Genomic DNA, 22,849 nt, shown 5'->3' with positions numbered 1-22,849 from the left:
CTGGTCATTCTGGTGCTGTGTTAACACTGCGAGTCACTAATTAATGTTTTAGGTGGATGAGGGGGAATGGCGCTTCCTTCTGACAGGTGGTGTGGGTCTGGACAAACCGTACTCAAATCCCTGCGCCTGGCTCCCTGAAACGTCTGGGAATGAGATATGCCGTTTGAATGAGATGAAAAGTTTCAAAGGCCTGTGTCAGGCCCTTAAACACAGCAGCAATGAGTGGAAACAGGTCTACGACAGCCCAGTAAGTTTCATCACACTGACTGATTTATCTGAATGAAGCTCTTTCAGTGGTATAGTTGTGCTTCTCAAAAATCAGCATTTCATGCTATCATGAAAATGTAAATTTTTTTGTAAACTTATAAACTTTTATATACTCTGTATTCTGTAAAGTGAAATATTTCAAGCCTTATGTTTTAATTGTGATGATTGTGGCTTATAGCTTATGAAAATCAGAATTCCAGTATGTCGAATTATTAGAATATTTAATTATTGAGTTTGAGTAAATTGCTATTCAGACAGAATTAATAATTTTTGGAGAAAACTGCTGACTCAAGCACTTGGGAGCGTCTCAGAAGGAGCGGACTGAGGCTGCTGTCACGCACAGTCTTCAGAAAAGGAGCTACAACTGTCACGTCCCTAATATCCATCCACTCCTGAACCAGAGACAACGTCTGAGGAATCTTTCCTGGGCTGAGGAGAAAAAGAATTTGACTTTTGCTCAATAAAATTTTGCATTTCATTTGGAAATCAGTTCTAGAGTCTGGAGGACAAGTGAAGAGGATCAGAATCCATGGTGTTTCAAGTCCAGTGTGAAGTTGTCCAGTGTGAGGTGTTATCTGCTTGTGATGGTGGTGGCTGGCCAACTGTCTTTTATCAGGTCTAAAGTCAATGCAGCTGTCTACCAGAGCACTTTGTGCTTCCATCTGCAGCAAGCTTTGTGGTGGAAATGCTGTTTTTCTTTCCCAGCAGGACTTTGCCCTCACTCACGGTGCCCAAACTGCTACCAAGTGTTTTTTTTTTTTTTTTTTTTTTTTAACCATGTTATTATTGTGCTTGATTGGCCTGCCAACTTACCTGACCTGAACACTACAGAGAGTCTAAGGGGTATTGTCAAGAGGAACAAGAGAAACAACTGACACAAAAATACAGACAAGCTGAAGGCTGCTGTCAAGCAACCTGCACTTCAGTAACACCTCAGCAGTGCCATAAGCTGATCACATCCATGCCACGACCTGTTGATGCAGTAATTCATAGTCAAGAAGCCTGTGTTTAAATAAACATATTTTTATGTAGTGTAAATCCTTGTTTGACTTATCTTAGGAAATATTTTGTAATAATAATTTTAGATGAGCTATAAGCCATAATCATGAAAATGAAAACAAAAAATTTAAATATTTCAGTTTAGTTTATGTTTAACTTTTGAATACCTCATGGGAGATTTTTTTTTTTTAATCCTCCTAAAACTGTAACTTTAATCAATAGGTGCATTCATTTAGCCGTGTCATGTTGTAGGAAGTGTTTTGACTTTTGGCTAGAATTGGGTTTGGTTAGCACTTACAGTTTGCTTTAAACCGGGCCTCATCAACAGAATATTGAAAATAAAATGTGTGTCTGCACTCTACCACAGTGGATCCACTTTCTGTGTGGAGGCTACGTGTTCTCCCCATGTCTGTGTGGGCTCTCTCCGGGTACTCTGGCTTCCTCCCACAGTCCAAAGACATGCATGCTAGATTAACTGGTGATTCTAAATTGGCTGTAGGTGTGAACGGTTGCCTCTCTGTCAGCCCCGTGACAAACTCATGAGCGTGTTCAGGGTGTACGCTGCCTCTTGCCCTGTGGCAGCTGGGATTGGCTCCAGCCCCAGAATTGGATAAGTGGAAGACGGATGGAGGTACTAGAATTTTTTGGGAGTCCCATGACTGCTTGTCTTGTAGACACAGACTAGAGTAAAAGTTGCTGCTTTGCTGGTGAAAACAGGACAAGAAACAGAGACTGAATTTCTTCTTAATGGGTGAAAGGATCTGATAGCCTGTGTAGAATACAGGCAAACCTCAGGAAAAAAAAGGTTTTCCTACATAAAACTGTGGCATTTGACACAGCTTCACCCACCCTTAAGCGTAGCAGGATAACTCAGTGGAATCTCACAACACTGGTGCAGTGCCGCTCCCACCTGCCCTACCCAGGAACATTGTGGCTACTCAGAGTTCAACAGTTTGCACGTTCAGTGTAGTTTGTATGCTGTAAGTTAGCACATGCTGAATTTGAATATTTTACCACCTTTTTGTGTTAGCTATATGTTATGTTGACCGGTACATGTATTATGACTAATATTCTGGACACATGCCATAATTTGATTCTTTGCATCTTTATTTTAGTTTTCCCAACATTTCTCCATCACTCCCTGCCTTTTATATGTTTTCAAAGGTTATTCTTATTTATTATTGATAGATCTGCCAAACAAATCTTATTAGTTTATTTTGTCATACTCTACTGTCATGCAGTACGACCAAATGCCAGATTCAAAAATATCAGTTCTATTCAAATTAGCATTTTATGAATTTTTATAGCAACTTGTCACTATTTTCTGATTCAGTAATCCCACGTGATATTTTATAATTTTTTAACTTTTTATTTTATTTTGTGATGAATTATTTTTAGTTACTATAATTGAGATGATGCAGACAGACACTCTGTCCATCTTTGAAATACAGAGAATCAAAGACTGAGGTTTTATCTAATCAAATCTATTCACCTCCTGCTGTGGTAGTCACATCTATGCAATCTAAATGCAAGAACAGCTGCTTAATCAATGTGCGGTGCACTCAAACATGTGTGCAGCACGCAGGCTTGTCTCTTTGCGGTTGCACATGTTGCACATACACACACACACACACACACACACCATCTTTGATTTATAATCAGCAGAATCAGCCACAACACTTCTGTCTAATTAAATCTAGTTTGTTCCAGTTGTAGAATTCACATTTATTCAATTTTGATGTAAGAACAGCTGTTCAATCAAGCACACAGGCACTCAGGCTCGCACACACTAACACACCCTGCTCACACAGTGAATCCCCAGGAGATCCTAAATAGGTGTATCCATCTCAAAGCACCTGCCAACACACATAGCCAGAAGTCTCTCGACAAACAGCCTGGGGGAAATAATTCCAAAAGTTCCCTCTACCATTGCTCACTTCCTCCGGTGCACTTGTTCCACTAATTAATCAAACGTATTGCTGTGACCCAAAACCCATTTCTGCATTTTTTTTCTCCTCCCCATTTTTGTTTCCTTCCACTTGTTCCCTTTCCTCAGGTTTTCTGTTTACATGTTTAGCTACATACAATATTACTCTCCTCCACATTTGAAATACAGATTCACCTTTTTGCACATTTGCACTGATTAACTTTGCCTCTCATAGAAAACTTGACAGAAGTGTCCTTCAGCTGTAGAATAGGATAATCTTGATCAACAGAATTAAAATATCCAATGTTTTTTTTTTTTATGCCTCTCACTTAAAATGTAGGTTTATCTGTAGGTGACAGATAATAGTTAGAAAAAAATGAGCAAAGTCCATTTGACCGCATAAATATTCTGAATCTTTTGCAGTGTCCAGTGTTTAACTGAATGTACTTCCTACTCTCAATTCAAAATTGATTGTGCTTTGCGTATTTGCAGGACCCCCATCAGGCTCCCTTTCCTGATGAGTGGCAGAAGAAGCTGAGCCCATTTCAGAAGATGCTGGTGATTCGCTGTCTCAGGCCAGACAAAGTTAGTTCACATGGGGAATTATGTTTGTTTACATGGATGTTTTTCACATAAAAACCATACACTAAAGCACATTCCTTTAATTTGTCCCCTAGATTATTCCCATGGTTCAGGAGTTTGTTTCAGACACTTTGGGCAGCCCCTTCATTGAAGCACCACCCTTTAACTTAAGTAGTGCCTTTGTAGATAGCCACTGCTGTGCCCCCCTCATCTTCATCCTTTCCCCTGGTTCAGACCCCATGGCTGCTTTGCTCAAGTTTGGAGATGAAAAGGTACAGAGACATTTTAAGGGAAAAAAACCCTACAGTTTCCATCCTGCTGTGTGTATCAAACTGTAATTTAAAATAGAAATTGGCTCTATAAAAGAAAGAAATTGAATCTCTACATTTACTAAGTCTTAAAAGCACTAAAATTTTTATTTGGTACCTTCTCAGACAAAAAAGGGTAAAAAAAAATGTAACTGCTCTTATCACTCAGGGCTTTACTGGTAACAAGCTGACGTCCCTCTCTTTGGGCCAAGGCCAAGGTCCCATTGCTATGCGCATGATTGAGACAGGCATTAGTGAAGGCACTTGGGTGGTTCTGCAGAACTGCCACCTGGCCACTTCATGGATGTCAACATTGGAGAGAGTTTGTGAGGTCAGGACACACACTTTTTCCAAACATAGCCAAAAGTGAATTGGTTCCAATATATGCATGTATTTACTTGAACTTTCCTACTGTGAGCAGGGGCTGAACCCAAATACCACCCATCCAGACTTCAGACTGTGGCTTACTAGCTACCCATCTCCCAATTTCCCTGTGGCTGTGCTCCAGAATGGCGTTAAGATGACCAATGAGGCTCCAAAAGGTCTCCGCTCCAACATTGCACGCTCCTTCTTAATGGATCCCATCTCTGACCCAGAGTTTTTTGACAGCTGCAGCAAGCCGGTCAGTGTGCAAACTTGCCTAAGTGGCTTGCTGTGCATAGCTACCATGCCTCCATCAGTGGGTGCATTTCAGGATGTGTTTGATTTATCTGTGTGAAATGACCACCACTGTTTATCTTAGGCTATATCTTCCATCTGTTTTTATCCACCTCACAGGCTGTGTTCAAGAAACTATTGTATGGCCTGTGTTTCTTCCACGCCCTGACCCAGGAGAGGAGAAAGTTTGGACCTTTAGGCTGGAACATTCCATACGAGTTCAATGAGACTGACCTCCGGATCTCCGTACAGCAACTGCACATGTTCCTGGAACAGTACGAGGTAGGCGTTCTTGAAAAGCTGTTTCCTTTCATGGATAATTTTTACAGTGTTGTTTTCCTGCAAAATGCATTGTATTTCTCCTAGTCCATGCAGGTGTTTAACCAGCTACAAATTCCATACAGTCTAGGATGTAGTGCTAGTTCCTTCTTACACAGCCTTATTCTGTTATACACACTTCATATAAACTTTACATAGAGCTGTATGATGTGAGCTTATCTCACATACAGATCAACATCCATGATGCACTCCTATTTAGTTTTCAGTATTTAAGCCCATATTAGAATTTCTAGTTTTACAACGGGCGTCTGCTTCGCTCAAGTGTTCACTTTCATAAGTCATATTCAAAGCCCCTCTTGACATTTTTCCACATACAGATAGCACTCCAACCCTCCACCATTGCTCCTATGCAGTAGTTGAGGGAAAAGTGGCAGAAATAAACTACTGAGGATATCCTTTTGGAACACAGTGACATTTTCAGCTTGTAACTGAGTGTTGCTCAGTGAATTTTTTTTTTTTTTGTGAAATTCTCTTCAAGAAAATGCCACACTGGCCAAAACTTCACCCTTCTGCATCCCCATGTGCCTTTTTTCATGTGCAAATGCAGGTCCTAAAGTGACAGGTGTGCCAAGTCACAGCATTATAACCACCTGGCAAGTAATGTGTATGTACCTCAAAATAGTTCTGACCTATTGTGGTATTGAGTGGGACAGTTTATGGTGTCTGGCAGTAGGCCATAGTCATGAATCCTTGAATCCGGGGTCTTTGTTGACCAGGTTTGTTCCGGGATATCCCACAGATGTTTAACCAGTTTGGGATCTGGGGAGTTTTGAGGCTGGGTTAGTGACTTAGGCTCTTAGGCTGTTTTTGCATTGTGGCAGAGCCCATTTTCCTTCTGGGAGAGGCTCCTACCATGTACAGGGCCTCTCCCAGGTACTAGTAAAATTGACTGGCACCAGCCAAAATAATGGATTGGTACTTATATAGCATCTTTCTACTCAATTTTGAGCACTCAGTGTGCTTTCTAGTACGAGTCTCATTCACCCAATTACACAGGTTCATACAGTGCTTTTATCTATGCCTAAGCACTTCTTATCTAACACACACTCCGATGGATGCAGCAGGGACAACTCAGGGTTCAGTATCTTGCCCAAGGATACTTCAACACATGGACTGTAGGAGTAAGGAATCGATCCACCAACTTTCTGATTGGTAGATGACCCGCTTTACCACTATGTGTAGTACCATTGTCCACATGAATGCCAGGAACCAAGCTTTCCCAACAGACCTTTGCAATAAAACAAAATTCAACTACTTATCGCTCATCTCCTGTTGTGTTCTTTTATAAAATGAATGTTTTTTTTGTTGTACAGGAAGTGCCATTTGATGCCCTCCGGTACATGACCGGTGAGTGTAACTATGGAGGGCGTGTGACAGATGATTGGGACAGACGAACCCTGCGCACAATCCTCTCTATCTTTTACACCCCAAAGATCATCGAAGACCCTGACTACACATTTGACCCCAGTGGGCTCTACTATGCACCATCCGAGGGAAATGTAAGAAATACAGAAAGTCACAAATAAGTCACTGCAAACATTAAGATTCTTTCAAATGAATCACAGCTTTGGTTTAGATCTGGCTGTAGGCAAAAAAAAAATAAGCACAGGATTTATGGTAATATGTTAATACCAGGGAAGTTTTATGCAGTATTTGTGATGCAAAGTCTCACTGATATGAATTGTCACTCTCTCATTCAGTCACATTTAGCAGGCTGCAGATTTCCTGCAAACTTGGCCGTGAGAGTGTGTGGTTTGTCCCTGTAGCATCTTTCCCACCAACAGGGTTCCGGAGCCGGTGCCTTTATTTGAACCGTTAGGTGGGTTTTTCCACCGCGAACGCACTCGGTGCTCGGCCGAAAAACGGGTTCAACTCCGGCCCCACAAACTAGCTGGTCTCGAACCAAGAACGCGTGATGAAAGCGGCAGAAGGGCGTGACTCTGCCATCTCAACATCAAGTTTTCTACCATATTACATGTGTATTACATGAGAAAAGAGAAGCGATTTTCACGGCTGTGAATTAGGTTGGGCTCTAAGGCTGAACTTGCTGCTTTGTATAAGTTCATATCACAGATAAAAGGACACAAAATGCGTACTTGTCGTCTTGCTCTAATCGCTGTCTGTGTTTACCTCTGTGCTGCACACAGATGCTGCAGTAGTTTGGTTTGGACCGTACAATGTATTTGCAGCACAGAAAGGGGAACGTGTTCTCCCACGTTTGTGCACTTCGGCTTCCGTGTCCAGACGAGGACCCGCCCACACTCATACTTAAAGGAGCAGTTCAAGAAACGCGGTGGAAACGCAGGCCCATTCTTAAGCGTTTCGCCGGTTCATTGGGAACAGCACGAGCACTGGCACGCAAACCGGCTCCTCGGCGGTAGATGGATGAATAATTATTAAATCAAAATGTTTCACATTTTAGGTGCTTCTCCAGTTTATGGACCAAAAAATGTGCTACCCATGTTTTTTGGGGGGTTTTTTTATTGGGCACTCCCATTTCCAGGGACAATAATTGACTTCAAAGCTCATGATCATAGTACACTGATGTATCGTAGACTAGAGTATAGGTATGTTATTCAAATATCAGTTGCACAAAGCTGCTGGAAGTATCATTGCCTTAAAAGTCAACAAAAGTAAACTCACTAGTTTTTCAAGTAAGCATATTACAGGACTCCTTTTGCACTGCTGTTGAGCTACCTTTAAAAAGTCATTAACAGATAAAATGTGTGTAACAGGGCACAGCAGGAACCCACCATCAGTGAGGGTTGATATATTTGTTAACACAAGTACAGTCTGTGGTGCACACCATTTTATTTGGCATTTTGTTCTCCAGCACTGCACCCCCCTCCAACTACATCTTTTATTCATGAAGCCACATTTACATAGTCATTAAAATAAATGTCAGCAATCTAAGGAGCCGACTTGTTTTTCAGCGAGTGTTATTACTCGAGATGTTGCGTTAAAAATTGTCCTGTTACTTCACCCATCCCCTCTCCCTGTTTTCTCTGCACCTCTGTCACAGTATGACAGCTACATAGAATACACCAAGTCGCTGCCACTCAACCCGTCACCAGAGATTTTTGGCATGAACGCCAATGCAGATATCACCAAGGACCAGGCTGAGACTCAACTTCTGTTTGACAGCATCTTGCTTACACAGGTAACTCTGCCTTGACCCTTGATAAGTCTGTATTATATTGATTACCTGTCACAAAAGTTCAGACACATGAGTTGTCTTTTAAAAAAGATAAACAGGCAAATACAGAGTAGTTTGTAGAGACTTTTTGCTACCACAGAAATGCAGTAAAAAGTCACACATAAAAAAAAGCACCGTGGCCTGGTATGTGTACAACTTTAAAAAAAGAAAGAAAAACTCACTGATTTTCAGAGTCAGCATCCCTTGGTTGCTTCCCAAGCTAATGCGCCCCCTTTTGGCCAACATCCCAGACCCTCGGCTGGGATGGCACCCACCATCAGTTGGTCGATTCTCAAATTGTAGACATTGTGCGTCACACTCTGACCCAGCAAATACATAACATGCAAATAAACACAAACTAAACAGACTGCATGAAAACACATTTACCTAGGCACTGAACCTCTCTTCAGTGAACACACACAGCATCACTATGCTTCCTGTGGATCTGTTCTAAATATTTTATTGGCCTGCATTAAAATGCACAGTGCAGCATTAATTAAAAAGAAAACATATAAATAAATATTGCAGTTGTGTATAGAGAGACTTTTGAAAGAACAGCATTGTGCTTTGACACCGCAGAGACACAGGGTGAGTCAGAGTGGCTTTGGTGGAGCTGTGTGATCCAGCATCATTATAGCTCAGCTTTGTTAGACTAGCTTAGCTTGTTGAGGATTATATCTTACCACTTCCCCGCTCCAGTCAATGTTTGATGGAAATCAAATGTAAGGGATTCTGCATCAAGGCCTACTTGAACATGAAAGAAGTGTGGCTTCTATGGCAAAGTGGAAGGGAGTTTTTATTTATCCATGTATGCATTTATTTAAAGAACCACAACAGTATCTCTGACTTCTGAAAAAAATATTTCTCTATGCTGGAAGTTTCAAAGTGGATCTACACACAACACTAGAAAAGAGTGACTCCATATTCAGCTCAGTATATACAGTTAAAGTATGTTTTTATAGCATCAGACCTGGATTGCTACAAAGAGAAAATTAACTCCACAAGCATCGTGACTTCTGGATCTCAAGTTAAAAATAGAGCTCCATGGAGTCTGGCATTTATTTCGTATAAATTCCATTCAACAAGATTAATAATGGCTCCAGTCATGTGTGGACTTCATTAGCATCTAATACGATCTCATCAGTCTCAATGACCGATAAACAGGGAGACACTTCAAATGGAATGAAGCAGCTATTTATCATTCTCCTACTGTAACCCCGGTGCCATTAGCCAATGATTATCCATTACCGCTGGCTAGTGACTAAGCATCATATAGGTAAATGGTGCAAGTTGGACTTAGAGAAAAGCGGAAGAATCACAGATTAGAGTGAATAATTATCAGCATGAATGATCATTATAATTGTTGATAAGTGTGTCAAATTACTGTGTGGGAGAAATTGGGGGAAAATGCAGTGAAGCCTTTCATCTTGTGCAGTATGAAGAGATCCTGAGATTGCAGAGATTCTCTGTGAACAGTGTTGCAAGTAGCTATAGCCTGAGAAATATGTACAAATTAAGAGAGAGAAGGTAAGATAACAACAAAAAATATCTGACTTTGATATTCGGTGTCATTCTGTGTTCTCTTAGATCAGGTTCAAAGATGATGAAATATAAGCAAAGTCAAATCAGAAGTCACACCCTCTTAACATCAGGGTCTTTTCAGGATCAGAATAGCACCAGTGCAAATGAGTCTTTAAAAGAGAATATATAATTTGACAAGTCAAAGACAGCAAATGGTAATTTTTCCCCCAAAATTATGAACTATCAGAACCCTACATCCTGCCTTCCCTTCTCATCAGTTCTCTGTTTCGCTCTGTGTCTCTGATCAGTCCCGCTCCTCAGGCGGAGATGCCAAATCCTCAGATGACATGGTCCTTAAAGTGGCAGCTGAAATCCTCAGGCAGCTGCCTGAAGACTTTGACTTGGAGGCAGCAATGAGCCGTTTTCCGACCAGCTACAACCAGAGCATGAACACAGTACTGGTGCAGGAGATGGGCCGCTTCAACAACCTGCTCAGCACAATCCGAAACTCCTGCGTCAACATTCAGAAGGCCATAGACGTACGTGCATAGATGTAGAAATGGCTGAAATGTATTTGCATTAAATTTGCCAAGTATAATTTTGAATCGCTTCCCACAAGAGAAATATGAAAATATCAAGAATCAGTTCTTGTCACTTGTCAGCCACCTGGGCAAAACCCAATTCCCTGTCTAAATAAATGGAGAGAGAACCATAACTTTTATTTCACTGGTCATGGGACATAAAAACTGTATTATGAATTACTTACAGCTCACTTCAGAATGGTTACATGATCAAAGTCGGGCTCATCCCAGCAGAGCACTAATGCTGTGCTGGTTTGCATTATGGAAACTGTAAGCTGAGGAAAAAGTACAGTATAGTACAGTACAGTATAGTATGATAACAGGAAGATATACTTGAAACTGTCGTGAATTTTCCTGGTTTGGCTGTGTGGTGGCTCTTTGGGAGAAAGGATGGGACACTTGGCATTCATGAATTTTCCCCATCATGTCTCTCCTTTATAATGTTTCTGGTAATACCTGATGTAGCGGTGAGGATAATAAGTATTAAGTCTTCAAACCTGAGCCTGGCACAGTTCTCAGCAGTCCTTGTTGCCTGGATACTGTCCAAATGCAGCATAATTACAGTAAATTTGTTTAAGATAAACAGGTAAGACCAAATGATGAATTATCATTGATTTTACATTTCTGTTCAGTGAAAGCAGTAATACATCTGCAAAGACACATCTCTGCTACATAATTGTAGAGAAAACACTGGTAATGCATCCTCAAAAATCAGATAATGTAAGTATTCAGCAGAACACAATTGAATGCAGTAACTAAAATACATTTTCTCCTAGTTAAACCAAGAAAAGTTTAGAACAATTTAGACATTAATCTTCTACATAAACGTCCATGTGCATTACTGTTATTGTCATCTTGCAAACATTGCTGCTAAATTATGCACTGGATAAATCCAAGAGAGAGGGTGCATAAGTAGTTACAGGAGTTTGAGTAGTTGCACACCAAAATAGATTATAACACCTTCATGTAATTTTGATTAGTTATTTTATTGTTTTCTTAAATTGCCACAAACACACTTGGAAACTTGAAAATAGCTTTCCAAATCTGACTATAATTACACTAAGTGAGATTAATAATTCAGTTGTTAGTCCATTGAATTTTTTTATTCAAAAGTTCCTCTGCATAACATCGTGCTCTTCATTACGCCACATTCAAAACATTTGAATAAAACATACCTAGACACGTGCATGCTGCTCTTTGTAACATTTAATGAACATATTTCCTGTCTTTGTGAACTGAAGCGAGCACCCAAGACTCAGCAAGGCGAATGAGCACATCATAGTTCATTGTGGAATCAAAGGCCCCCCCCACAGAGCACTAAGAGTTCCCCATTATGCAGCTGTCTGTCACCTACTATCTCCAGAGAACGTTCTTTGCGCTTCAGTTTCTCTCATATTTGATTCAGTGTCAGAGTGGGACTTGACATTCTCAGGTTGTAAAGATGGTAACCACATGTATATGATATGTGGGTGTATGTGTTCATGTGCAGGGCCTTGTAGTAATGTCTGCAGTGCTGGAGGAGGTGGTCAGCAGCATCCTAAAGGGTCGCATCCCGGCCATGTGGATGAAAAAGTCCTACCCCAGCCTCAAACCACTGGGAAGCTACATCCGTGACTTCCTGGAGCGACTCACATTCTTGCAGGTGATCCAAACAATATAACAAAAGAACAGCATCAAAGGAGGAGGACGCTGGTTTGTTGACTGAAGTTGAATTATAGGGCTCTCACCACTTTTTTGGAGCCACCAGTGACCAGAGGTGGCAAAAGTTCAAGCATTCTTTACTTAAGTAGAAGTACAGATACCTTTGTTAAAAAAAAAAAAAAAAAAAAAACACTCATAAAAGTTGAAGTGCTTTTTTATTTTATTCAAGTAAAAGTTGAAAAAAGTACAGGCAGTCGGTGGGTAAAGTGGGCTCAGTTCTAGTGGCTCCGTATGGCTTGATCTGACAAATGCGATGATTTGTCAGATCATTGCATTAAAATACTCCAGAAGGCAGAGCAACACTATAAACATCATAATTAACAGGCCCAGTTTAGCTGTTCAAATTACAGGAGTGAGGCCTAGCAGACCGTGTTGGCAGACCCTATCATGCCCCTAACTGTTAAATAAATCCTTACAGTTTTAATCAGGGTATTAGCTACTAAAGCTAAAACAGTTTTTAGCTCTGTAAACATGTTTATTTCTGCTATAAAGTTGGACATTTTTTTAAGATTGGAGTCTATGGGGATTAAAGTGCTTTTAGAACCATTAGAACAACTGCAAGATTTGGCTTCATTTTTGAAACCCAGAAGTTGCCATTTGGGACACACACACATTTCTGTGGTCACTGCCACTGATTGGCAAATCAACAGTGAGCGTGCAAATGAAAGAAAAATAAAAGCAGAAAATAAAAACGGTGAAGACTGCTTAAAAATGAAAAACATAAAAACAACATGAAAAATGTTTTAATTGGGTATTAACCCTGTTTTCATGTACAGTATATGTATTATACATGAAAAACTTATGTCATTGCATACTTTGGCTGTCTAATGACCTGCGTTAAGCTGTACCACAGTTACACAAAAGTGCTTTATTCCATGGTGGCTTTTCAACACAGAGAAAGCAGGGAGATCTACTATATTATGCAATTTAATCATGAGCAGAGCTTGCACTGAAAACACATGCAGCCACATGACCTACCATGTGAGTCTGCATAGTGAACTGCTTCATCGAACAGTGCTGTCAGTTCCCACGGCAGAAATATTCTCCTCTTGTTAGTACTCACTCAAGAGAAAAGAATGCCGTGTGTGTGTGTGTGTGTGTGTGTGTGTGTGTGTGTGTGTGTGTGTGTGTGTGTGTGTGTGTGTGTGTGTGTGTGTGTGTGTGTGTGTGTGTGTGTGTGTGTGTGTGTGTGTGCGCACGGATGCATGTGTGCCTACGCATGACTCCCTAGAGCGTGAGCGGGAGAGTCCCAGGTTTCTCATCTGTGACTGTGCACTTTTTTGGGGGAGATTTTGGTAAAAATAAATACAACTGTTTTAACAGCATATGAAATCAAAATCATTAGTTTAGTAGTAGACAGGTTGCTCCTGCATGTATTTAGCTTAAATTTTACATTAGCAGCTTCTGCTTTAGCATGAGTGGTTTGTTGCCACCAGCATTTCTTTTCTCCTGCATTTGGTTTTTGTGCTAAGCTAAGCTAAATATACACTGCAGCATTCTCTACTCTGCACAAGTATAGGAACTGCTAGCATACTCTCACCACATGAGGCCAGGAATTGTCGTGCACCAGGAGGAACCCAGGACCCACTGCACCAGCGAAGGGTCTGACAATGGGTCCAAGGATTTCATCCTGATAACTAATGGCAGTCAGACTGCCGTTGCCTAGCCTGTAGAGGTCTGTGCGTCCCTCCATGGATATGCCTCTCTAGATCATCACTGACCCACCACCACCAAAGCAGTCATGCTGAACAGTGGTACATGCAGCATAATGTTATACACGGCTTCTCTAGACCCTTTCACGTCTGTCACATGTGCTCAGGGTGAACCTGCTCTCGTCTGTGAAAAGCACAGGGCGCCAGTGGTGGACCCGCCAATTCTGGTATTCTATGGAAAATGCCAATCAGGCTCCATCATGCTGGGCAGTGAGCACAGGGCCCACTAGAGGATGTCAGGCCACTGTTTCTGATTGTTTGGTCAGAGACCTCCACACTAGTGGCTCTGGCAGTGTTTATCCTGTTCTTCCTTGCATAAAGGAGCAGATAGCGGTCCCGCTGATGAGTTAAGGACCTTCTATGGCCCTGTGCAGTTCTCCTAGAGGAACTGCATGTCTCCTGGAATCTCCATGCTCTTGAGACTGTGCTGGGAGACACAGCAAACCTTCTAGCAATGGCACATCTTGTGCAACCTGTGTAGGGTCCAGGTATTGCCTCAGGCTATCAGTAGTGAGAGTCAGAAAACATGAGGAAGGGAAAAAATGCCAGTGGCCTCCACCTGTAAAACCATTCTTGTTTTGGGAGGTTGTCTCATTGTTGCCCCTCTAGTGTAACTGATTAACAGCCCCCTCTGCTACTTAACTGACCAGATCAACATCCCAGAAGTTTAACCTACTTGATGCTACACTCTGATTAAAAAGTGTTTCTTTAATTTTTATGCGCTCATTGAAAGACGGGATGTATAAAAATATGGGTTCACCCATGGCGGGCGGGCGGCGTCCATTGAAGTGTTAGTTCAATAATTCGAGAAACGTTCAGCCTACACTTACTAAATTTCATGGGTCGATAGCTTATGACCAAAGCAAGTTTGGGATTGTATGAGGGATCACTGGGGTCAAGGTCAAAGGTCAAGGTCATGCAGTTAAATCTTTGTTTTTTGTTAAGTTTTATCCTGTCCACTTCATATCTAAGAAAAGGCTTGAAGGATTTTGGTGAAACCTTGCATGATTATTCTCCATATCAAGACATTATGCAGAGATTCAACAGTATGTGCAAGCACTTTAAATTATATTTTTATTAATATTAGAGAGTGAACCCCAACAATCAGACGACCTCCTATGAGCAGCACTTGGTGACAGTGGGAAGGAAAAACTCCCTTTTAACAGGAAGAAACCTCCAGCAGAACCAGGCTCAGGGAGGGGCAGTCATCTGCTGTGAGCAGTTGGGAGTGAGGGGAGGGAGACAGGACAAAAGAAACACACAAAGTTTAAAATGAATTACTAATGATTAAATGCAGTAGTGTGTAAAAACACATGGAGAGTGAAAAGAGGTGAGAGAAGAAGAAATTGCATCCTGGGAAGCCCCCAGCAGCTTAGGCCTATTGCAGCATAACTAAGGGATGGTTCAGGGTCACCTGAGCAATGTGAACTAATAACTTAAATCAATAACTTTATATTGATTAACTTTTGTCTCTTCTCTCTAATATCAGATCTGTCACATTACATATCAAAAATACAGCTACAGATGTGGCTCTTGCAGCTCTGAATCAGGGTAAATTAATATGTGAATCTTGTGTTCAGGTGTCACTGAATATATAAATGTTACTATATTATTATATAATATTTTCTAATGTTTTTTCTAATATTTGTATAGATTTTGCAGAAACTGTTGTCCACATTTGGTTGTAAGTCAGATTTGTGCCATCACAAAAAAAAAGTATCACTAACTTTACTGTAATATAGCCTGTATATAGTCTACACTCATAAATTCTAAAGTGAGCTCACATTAATAAATGTAGACTTGTCTCTAGCTGCCATTGTTTGCAGATGATGAGATGCTTCCCAGGCTTTAGTTCCTCTTTGCAAGAAGTGATTAACTATCTGTCAACATCTATGAATATACAGATTCAGTTTATTAGGAAAAATCTGAACATTTGACCCCTACAGTGGGGGCATGTGCTGGCTCTGTTTTGCTGGCATGGTTTGGGTCCACCTGCCCCCTCAGAGGGAGACCAGTGCAAACCGGTACAAAGTTGCTTTGAAAGATCACATTTATTTCTATTTGGTGAAACCTGATGGGAGTGGTCTCTTCCAGGATGACAATACCCCCCATCCACAGGACATGAGGGGTCTCTGAATGATTTGATGAGAATATTCTATGATCTCTTTTGTTTGAGGGGTTGAGTGCTACAAATCTTTTCCCATGACAAGTGATTTTCACACAGAAACATCTCAGGAATCAAGTGAAGAATTCAATTTTCACATTACAATTTATCTTTTAAGTTAAATATGTGCTGTCCTTTGTCTTTGTCTTATTTCCTTTCTTCTTCTTATGCCTGAACCTAAGACAAGTCAGACCAGTTAAATTATCAGTTCAGCATGATATTAAACAGTGTTGGTATTGTACTTTAGTTATCTAGTCTCTAATTTTAATCTGGATTTTGTTGTTCATTTGTGCACTTACTAAGACATGTTTTTTTACTGACTGTGTTTTGACTACATTTCTTGTTTGCCTCTTTGTGTGTTCAGGACTGGTACGATAAGGGCACACCTGCTGTATTCTGGATATCAGGATTCTTCTTCACACAAGCCTTCCTCACAGGCAGTCAGCAGAACTATGCCAGGAAGCACACCATCCCCATCGACTTGCTCGGCTTTGACTTCAAGGTCCTGGATGGCACACAATACAGTCAGCCTCCAGAGGATGGTAGGATGCTACTAGGAGGGGGAAAACAGCAAATAGGATGAGGGAGTGTGGCCTTACATTAATAGTGTAAACAGTGTATTAGGACAGGTTTTCTAAAGGCTTCTCTCATTAAATTAAGGTAAATAAAAGAAACCAGGAAGATGGAGAGCACTTGTAGTAGGAAGGAATCAGAGAAATGAAAGAGAAGAATTTAAAATGAGGTTTCAAAGCAGGACGCAAAATAAGAGGAACACAAGCAGTGGGTGTAGGAGAAGAAACAAACAGATGAAAAGTGACATAAGGCTGACTGAATGCGAGAGAAGTGAAGTATAAAGGAAGAAAGTAAGTTAAAGTAAAGCCTCCCTGCCTCTCTTCTACATGCAGGCCTGCATCAGCCCCTCGCTGTGCCTCCAGCTCTGCTGTGAGATTCTCAGTCAAAGTCTCACATAAAGTCTCACCCTCAATCAGCTCCCTGCTGGGCCCCCACCAAGCTAACACAAGCTATACTGCCAAGCTACAAATCTGACAGTGTGTTTGTGCATTTGGGTGTGTCATACTGTCGGGGTGCCAACATCTAGTTATCTCTAAGTTATGCCCCTTTTTCCACCCTATTAGAGGAAGAGCTTTCATGCTCTATGAAAAGAAACACAGAGGTCAGTTCAGTTTAATTCAGGTAGAAATGGGGTTTGTTCAGATCTACAGTTTGTAGAAGGTAATCTGAGATTTTTAATGTCACACTAAGGATTTATTCTGTGTGTTTGTGTCAGGTGTGTACATCAGAGGTTTGTTTCTTGATGGGGCCCGCTGGGACAGAGACACCAAACTTCTTGCTGAGTCCAGTCCCAAAGTGCTGCATGACTCCATGCCTGTGGTGAGGAGCACAACACAGATATTGTATATACGCACAGGTCATATTAATCAGATTTCCCCCAGTAATCCTCACATAATCAGACTTAAACTTCTCTTTAATTTTGTGCTTTTTAATCTTTTTTTCCAGCATTTTTGAGCCAGTCCAGTCCCTCCTAAGTACAACACATATAGAGGGAACTTTTCAGGGCTGAAAAACACATTGAGCTTTATTAAAAACTGAAACCAAATCCACTTTACAGCCACTCCCAGTGTCACCATTTGCTGAGGGATTTTTTTTTGTTTGTTTCCTTTAACCAAATTTGAGCATCAGTATCACAGCAAAAAAAAAGTTGTAATGTCTGTGAAAGCATGAGGGAAACAAGCATTTGTAGCTTGTGTATGCTTAACTGTGCTGATAATTCACTGGACAAAACACTAAAACCTACACTTAACCTACATTTTGATACCAGGCTCATCTTCCAGCTGTGTTTTTTTTTTTTCCCACTCTTTCAAAAATAATTTACTCTTTCTGGGGTCTTCTCACATAAACTCTGAAGAATGTTCAAAAACATGAGATATCCATTGCCAGGCGCATTCACACTGAACCCTGTTTAGTTTTGGTGAGGATGCTGAGCATATGGGAAGCAGGACATGCGATGCTTCCCCTCGCTTGCTGTGAATCCACAGGTCTACTGTCTGCACTGTTCTTGGGTGCAGTCGGGAGTCTTTGTACTCTGGAGTTGGTAGGTTAAAGACAACATAATGTCCGACCAAACGATGCCTGACGTTTGCGTTCTTGCATGCAGCTCCGGCAGGTGATGGCCAGAAATGTTGAGGACTGCAGTGCATGTGTGAAACTGGCTCATTGGTGCCTTCCTGGTGAGGCCCCAGAAACACACAGGGAGAAGTGTGTGGATTTCCTTTTTATGTTGCAACTTTTGGATTTGAAAACTTATTGTGGGCACTATCAAAAGAATTTGTAGACGATAGCAAAACCCTGCAAGCAGCCAGTCCAAAAAAGCTTTGTTGCATAACAAATCCTTACATAAAGTTTGAAGGGAGGAGTTTTATTGATTGTACTTCTGTGAATCCCTGTGGGTGTCAGAAAAAAAAAGTGGTTTTAATTGTTGCTTAGCTCATAAACCCCTGTGCAGTAGCATTTACTTAAGAAGGGACAAAAACTGTAAAGAAAGTTAGCAGCAGCAGCCGCCGCGGTGTAGCTGCAGCTTCACCCAGGAGCATTTTCGGAGCTTGTTGTTCTCTGGACTCAGCTGCAGCCTCAGTGCTATTTTAGATTCTGCCTGTGGGACATTTGTCTCCTTCCCATCCTTTTATTAATTAGCAGGGCGTGCTATAGTATATGAAAGTAGACTGACAGAGTGATGGAAGTAAGTGCCAGCGGCTAAGAACAACGACTGATCAAGTTTTATGTTTTTATTCTTTTCCATCCTCCTTTCTCTCTTTTTCAAAATGCATTCAGTGCCTATGAATTATGCACAAGACTGAATTAAAAAAAAAAAAAAAATTCAGACAGTTCAGGGCAAGTTATTAACAGAATCAGTTTTTGACAAGAGCGGAACTTAATTAAAAATGTGTTTATTATTTGTGGAGAGAAAAAAAGCAGCACAACAGAGGCTGCCGTGCCTGGCTTTGAAATGCAAATCTTCACTGAGGCTCCCGTTATGGAACCAGATGAGCGGTTTTCAGGCTGCAGAACTACAAACAGTTTTTGTTTTTTTTGTTTTTTTAAAGATGTTTTTTGAGTGGCCCAGTTTATCCCTTTTGCATAACCAAGACTTCTTAATAGCCCAAGGGAACTCTTGCTTGTTAATGCTATTGTTTTATAAGTTTATGTCCCCAAAGTTCCAATTTGTAAGTTAATGTTTGGATAACAAATGGAGATCCAGGTTAGTTTCCACTGCATTACATGCTTATCGCTCCATCCTGACCCTTGAACCTCTTTGAAGGCGCCCACGCCCATCGCAGTTCATTTATCCTGCAATTAGGACTATTTCCTTTTGTGTGTCATCAGTGGAGGCGTAGCAAATCCCCATAGCCAGTTGAATTATTCTACCAGTCAAATCTTATGAAAGGAGAACAACCCCTAAATGACAGTGACTGCTTGCCAAACTGGCTACTTAAAATAGAGCACAGACCTTAAACTATGAGGTGTGACCGTGTCACCCTCTGCCGGCCCCTCTCTAACACCTTGTGCTTCTCTCTCTGTCAGATATGGTTGAAGCCCATGAAACGGGGGGACATTCCTGAGAGGATGTGTTATCTGGCGCCCGTCTACAAGACAAGCGAGCGACGCGGCACCCTGTCCACCACCGGACACTCCACCAATTATGTCATCGCCATAACACTCGACTCCAACGTTCCTGAGGAGCACTGGATCCGACGAGGGGTCGCACTGCTCTGCCAGCTCAGCTCGTAGTCTCTCTGCTTTGGTTTACGCCTGGATCTGTTTGACACATTGACATGTTATTAAAAGGAATCATTCGAAGTACACCAGCCCAATCTCATACTTAAGTTTAGTCAAACCACAAGGTTTCCTTTGGTGTCATGGTTGGTTGGTTGGTTTTATGTCAGTAGTGAGACTGCTCTCTAACTCGTCACATGGAGGCTTGTGAAGGACCTCTTGGTTGCACAAATAAATGGTAAATGGACGAGTTCTTATACAGCGCTTTTCTACTCTGAGCACACGTTTGCTTCCTTCTACAGCTAAGTGCTTTCTATCTAACATTCACACACACATTCATGCTCTGACGGTTGCATCAGAGAGCAACATGGGGTTCAGTATCTTGGCCAAGGATACTTTGGCATGCAGACTGGAGCAGCCAGGATTCAAACCACCTCCTTTACCTCCTAAGCCACAGCCACCCTAATAAACCTCAATCAATAATCAACAGTACACTAACTCAGCTACACCATCAAGATTTGGTTCCTTAATAGCTGCATCTTCCAGTTGTCTTTTTTTACTTAGTTACAAATCAGCTTCACCAAATAAAGTGAAGCGAGGAGCAGCAGCCACGTTGCCAAAAGTGTCTCTCAGCTCTCTTCCACCAGCTTGTGCCAGTGTTGGTGTGGAGCGAGAGCCGGTCCACAGTCTGACAGGTTTGAGAACCAATTATTATGTATTAGCATGAGCAGATGTTCATGTGATTTCTGTCAAAAGGAAACTGTGGTGGACAGAATGTCTGGACTGCATCTGCCAATCATCTGATTTTTTTATTTTTATTTTTTTTCTGTGGTAGCCCCCAGTGTATGAAACTGGCGCCATGCCAGTGGAAAAGGGGTATCTGTAAGACTATGCCAGAACCATCAAATATCAGGAGTCCAGGACGTTTCCAGAGTTTATTTTCCTTCCATAAAGGGGAGAATGTACAGACAGGCAAAAAAGCAAGGCTATCACATTTTGCACTTGATATCCAGATTACTAAACAAATATGCACAGAACAAATCAAATATGATTGTGGTCTTTTTTTGCCCCAGGAACAGTGAGAAAATCTTGGGAGTCTTGTCACTAAATCTTACTGAACACTCAACAGGGCAGCAAAGATTTAAATACAAAAGACAGTTTATATTGTAGGAAATCAAATAAATGTAAACTTGTATTTTAAAGGGGGCAAATGATAACCTTCATTTTATGTCTGAATTAAGATACATTCAGGTCCCATTGCACTAAAATCACATATGAACATAAGATGAAAATAATAACACATGTACAAAGATTACCATGCAGATAGGTTTTCTGCTATCACGACGGCATCATTTGCTCCCAAAAAAATAATAGAAATTAAAAGGCTTGCAGCACCTGTCACGCTACACCCCAGAGAGCTTCCCATGATCTTCACAGAGTTCATTTAAAAAGGAACAAAAGTTGCGAATGTTTTACCTTTGCAGTACAAAGAATGAAAACAATATTAAACCCAACACAATGTCTGCATCATTTCACTCATGCTTCATGCATGATCGAGTCAGATCAGTGAGACTGACGACAATTTACAGCCAGTTAAGACACAGACGATGGATGTCACACAGTGACAGGATAAATGAAGTTGCACACACTATCTGCGTGCTCCAGCAGCTGAAGCTAGGTTTGGTAGCTTAGCACGTGAGCCACAGAACAGCCAATGGAATGTCGGGGTGGGCGGGATGATGGGTGGCGTCAAGCACCAGCCGCTGAAAATCCACACTGTGGCCAGTGTTGGTACAGTCGGCAGAGCGACTATACCGCACACGCCCAGAAACATTGAGGAATGCTTGGAAAAATCCTGCCAATAAATACTCTGTCCTGTGGATTGATAACCTGGTCAATCATCCATTAGAAGTGCTGGGACTTTTAAAACCATGCACTGGAGTGTACTGCTCTGCTTTATGTCTCGGATTGTCAGGAAAAAAAAATTTTTAGACAAAGATTTTTAGCAGGAAAAATATCGAACTTTTAGCTGCACAACTACTGATGCTACACAGACCTCATGTATTTACTGTACGTAAAGATTTTCACTGATGAGACAACTGAACCCCCTCCCATAACTAAAATGTCCACAGATTGGTCCAATGGGACAAAGCACCCTTTTAGGAAGCACCCTAAATAAATCGAGTAAAGTACAACAAACTACAACACTTCTTATAAAGTTAAACATAAGTTTCACATTTTGATGCTGCTCAAAGCTAAACTATACAGGCCTAATAAGAAAATGTCTCATTTGGCTAAAGATTGTCAAACCCTTACAAAAAGATTGGTCAGACATTTGCAACATGTAGTTCCCAAACAAGAGTAAAATAAAATACTGATTACTGTAAATGCTAATTTGTAAAGGCTTTGGTAGCTGGGTTAGCAGCAGCTGACAGTAACCCTTTTCAGACACGTCCTTTCTGTTAGTCTGAATGAGCAGCCTGGTCACTTTTCAGTAAGAGTAATCTTCATGGATTATACTCACTAACATTTATGCACCACTAGAGTCTGAATCAAAGACACCACATTAACTGATCGAGCGCGTCTTGTATCGACTTCTCTGTGGTGAGCTGAGCAGCTCGTAAACAGCAATAACATGAATACGGTGGCATCTTATCTCTGTAATTTGCAATAAAATGAAAGCGAGCTTGTGTGGGAGGTGTGAGACAACTGTCAGTTGTTGCAGCAGTGAGGCACACACAGAGACCTTAGTGATGAAGTCCGAGAAAACTACATGTTTAAAAGGTGTCGCTACACTCCACCTGATGCTGACAGTATTCCCTACGGTTGTGTTTCTGTCTGATTGGAGCCAAATAGGAATGGGCATTTCAAATAACAATACTACTCCATTTTCACTGGGAATTATTCACCTGTTCTTTGAGGACTGAACACGGCTGCGGGAGACTGGGGGCACACTGGTTTTACTTGGTGCAGCTTTTACTGGGTCATATTTGTTGAATTTGTTTATAAGTGAGCTCCACACAGAAATATTTTGATGACTTTAGTCATCTTTGACTTTACATGTTTCTCCTGTTTCTGCAGTACAGTCTCTCACAAAGACACA

At 41.3% G+C, this 22,849-nt stretch overlaps 1 protein-coding gene across 3 annotated transcripts in view; it reads left to right on the top strand.

The window, feature by feature from the left end:
* Window positions 1–19,902, top strand: part of dnah7 (dynein, axonemal, heavy chain 7) — an 85,896-nt gene extending 65,994 nt beyond the window's left edge. For 2 of the 3 annotated variants that reach the window (XM_030758001.1, XM_030758002.1), the window contains 13 exons: window positions 53–247; window positions 3,686–3,778; window positions 3,871–4,047; window positions 4,253–4,414; window positions 4,505–4,705; window positions 4,861–5,022; window positions 6,393–6,578; window positions 8,102–8,239; window positions 10,105–10,335; window positions 11,867–12,019; window positions 16,319–16,496; window positions 17,243–17,346; window positions 19,555–19,761. In XM_030758001.1, coding sequence (XP_030613861.1) covers window positions 53–247; window positions 3,686–3,778; window positions 3,871–4,047; window positions 4,253–4,414; window positions 4,505–4,705; window positions 4,861–5,022; window positions 6,393–6,578; window positions 8,102–8,239; window positions 10,105–10,335; window positions 11,867–12,019; window positions 16,319–16,496; window positions 17,243–17,346; window positions 19,555–19,761 — 2,187 coding nt within the window. Of the gene's footprint in view, window positions 1–52; window positions 248–3,685; window positions 3,779–3,870; window positions 4,048–4,252; window positions 4,415–4,504; window positions 4,706–4,860; window positions 5,023–6,392; window positions 6,579–8,101; window positions 8,240–10,104; window positions 10,336–11,866; window positions 12,020–16,318; window positions 16,497–17,242; window positions 17,347–19,554 lie in introns of all 3 variants that reach the window. The other variant, XM_030758000.1, reaches the window with a different exon arrangement.
* Window positions 19,903–22,849: the final 2,947 nt, after the last annotated feature.

The sequence above is a fragment of the Archocentrus centrarchus genome, chromosome 21 (assembly GCF_007364275.1).
Source record: "Archocentrus centrarchus isolate MPI-CPG fArcCen1 chromosome 21, fArcCen1, whole genome shotgun sequence".
Classification (NCBI taxonomy): Eukaryota; Metazoa; Chordata; class Actinopteri; order Cichliformes; family Cichlidae; genus Archocentrus; species Archocentrus centrarchus.
Note: the sequence above shows the minus strand (reverse complement) of the source record. Positions and strands in the feature narration are given on the sequence as shown.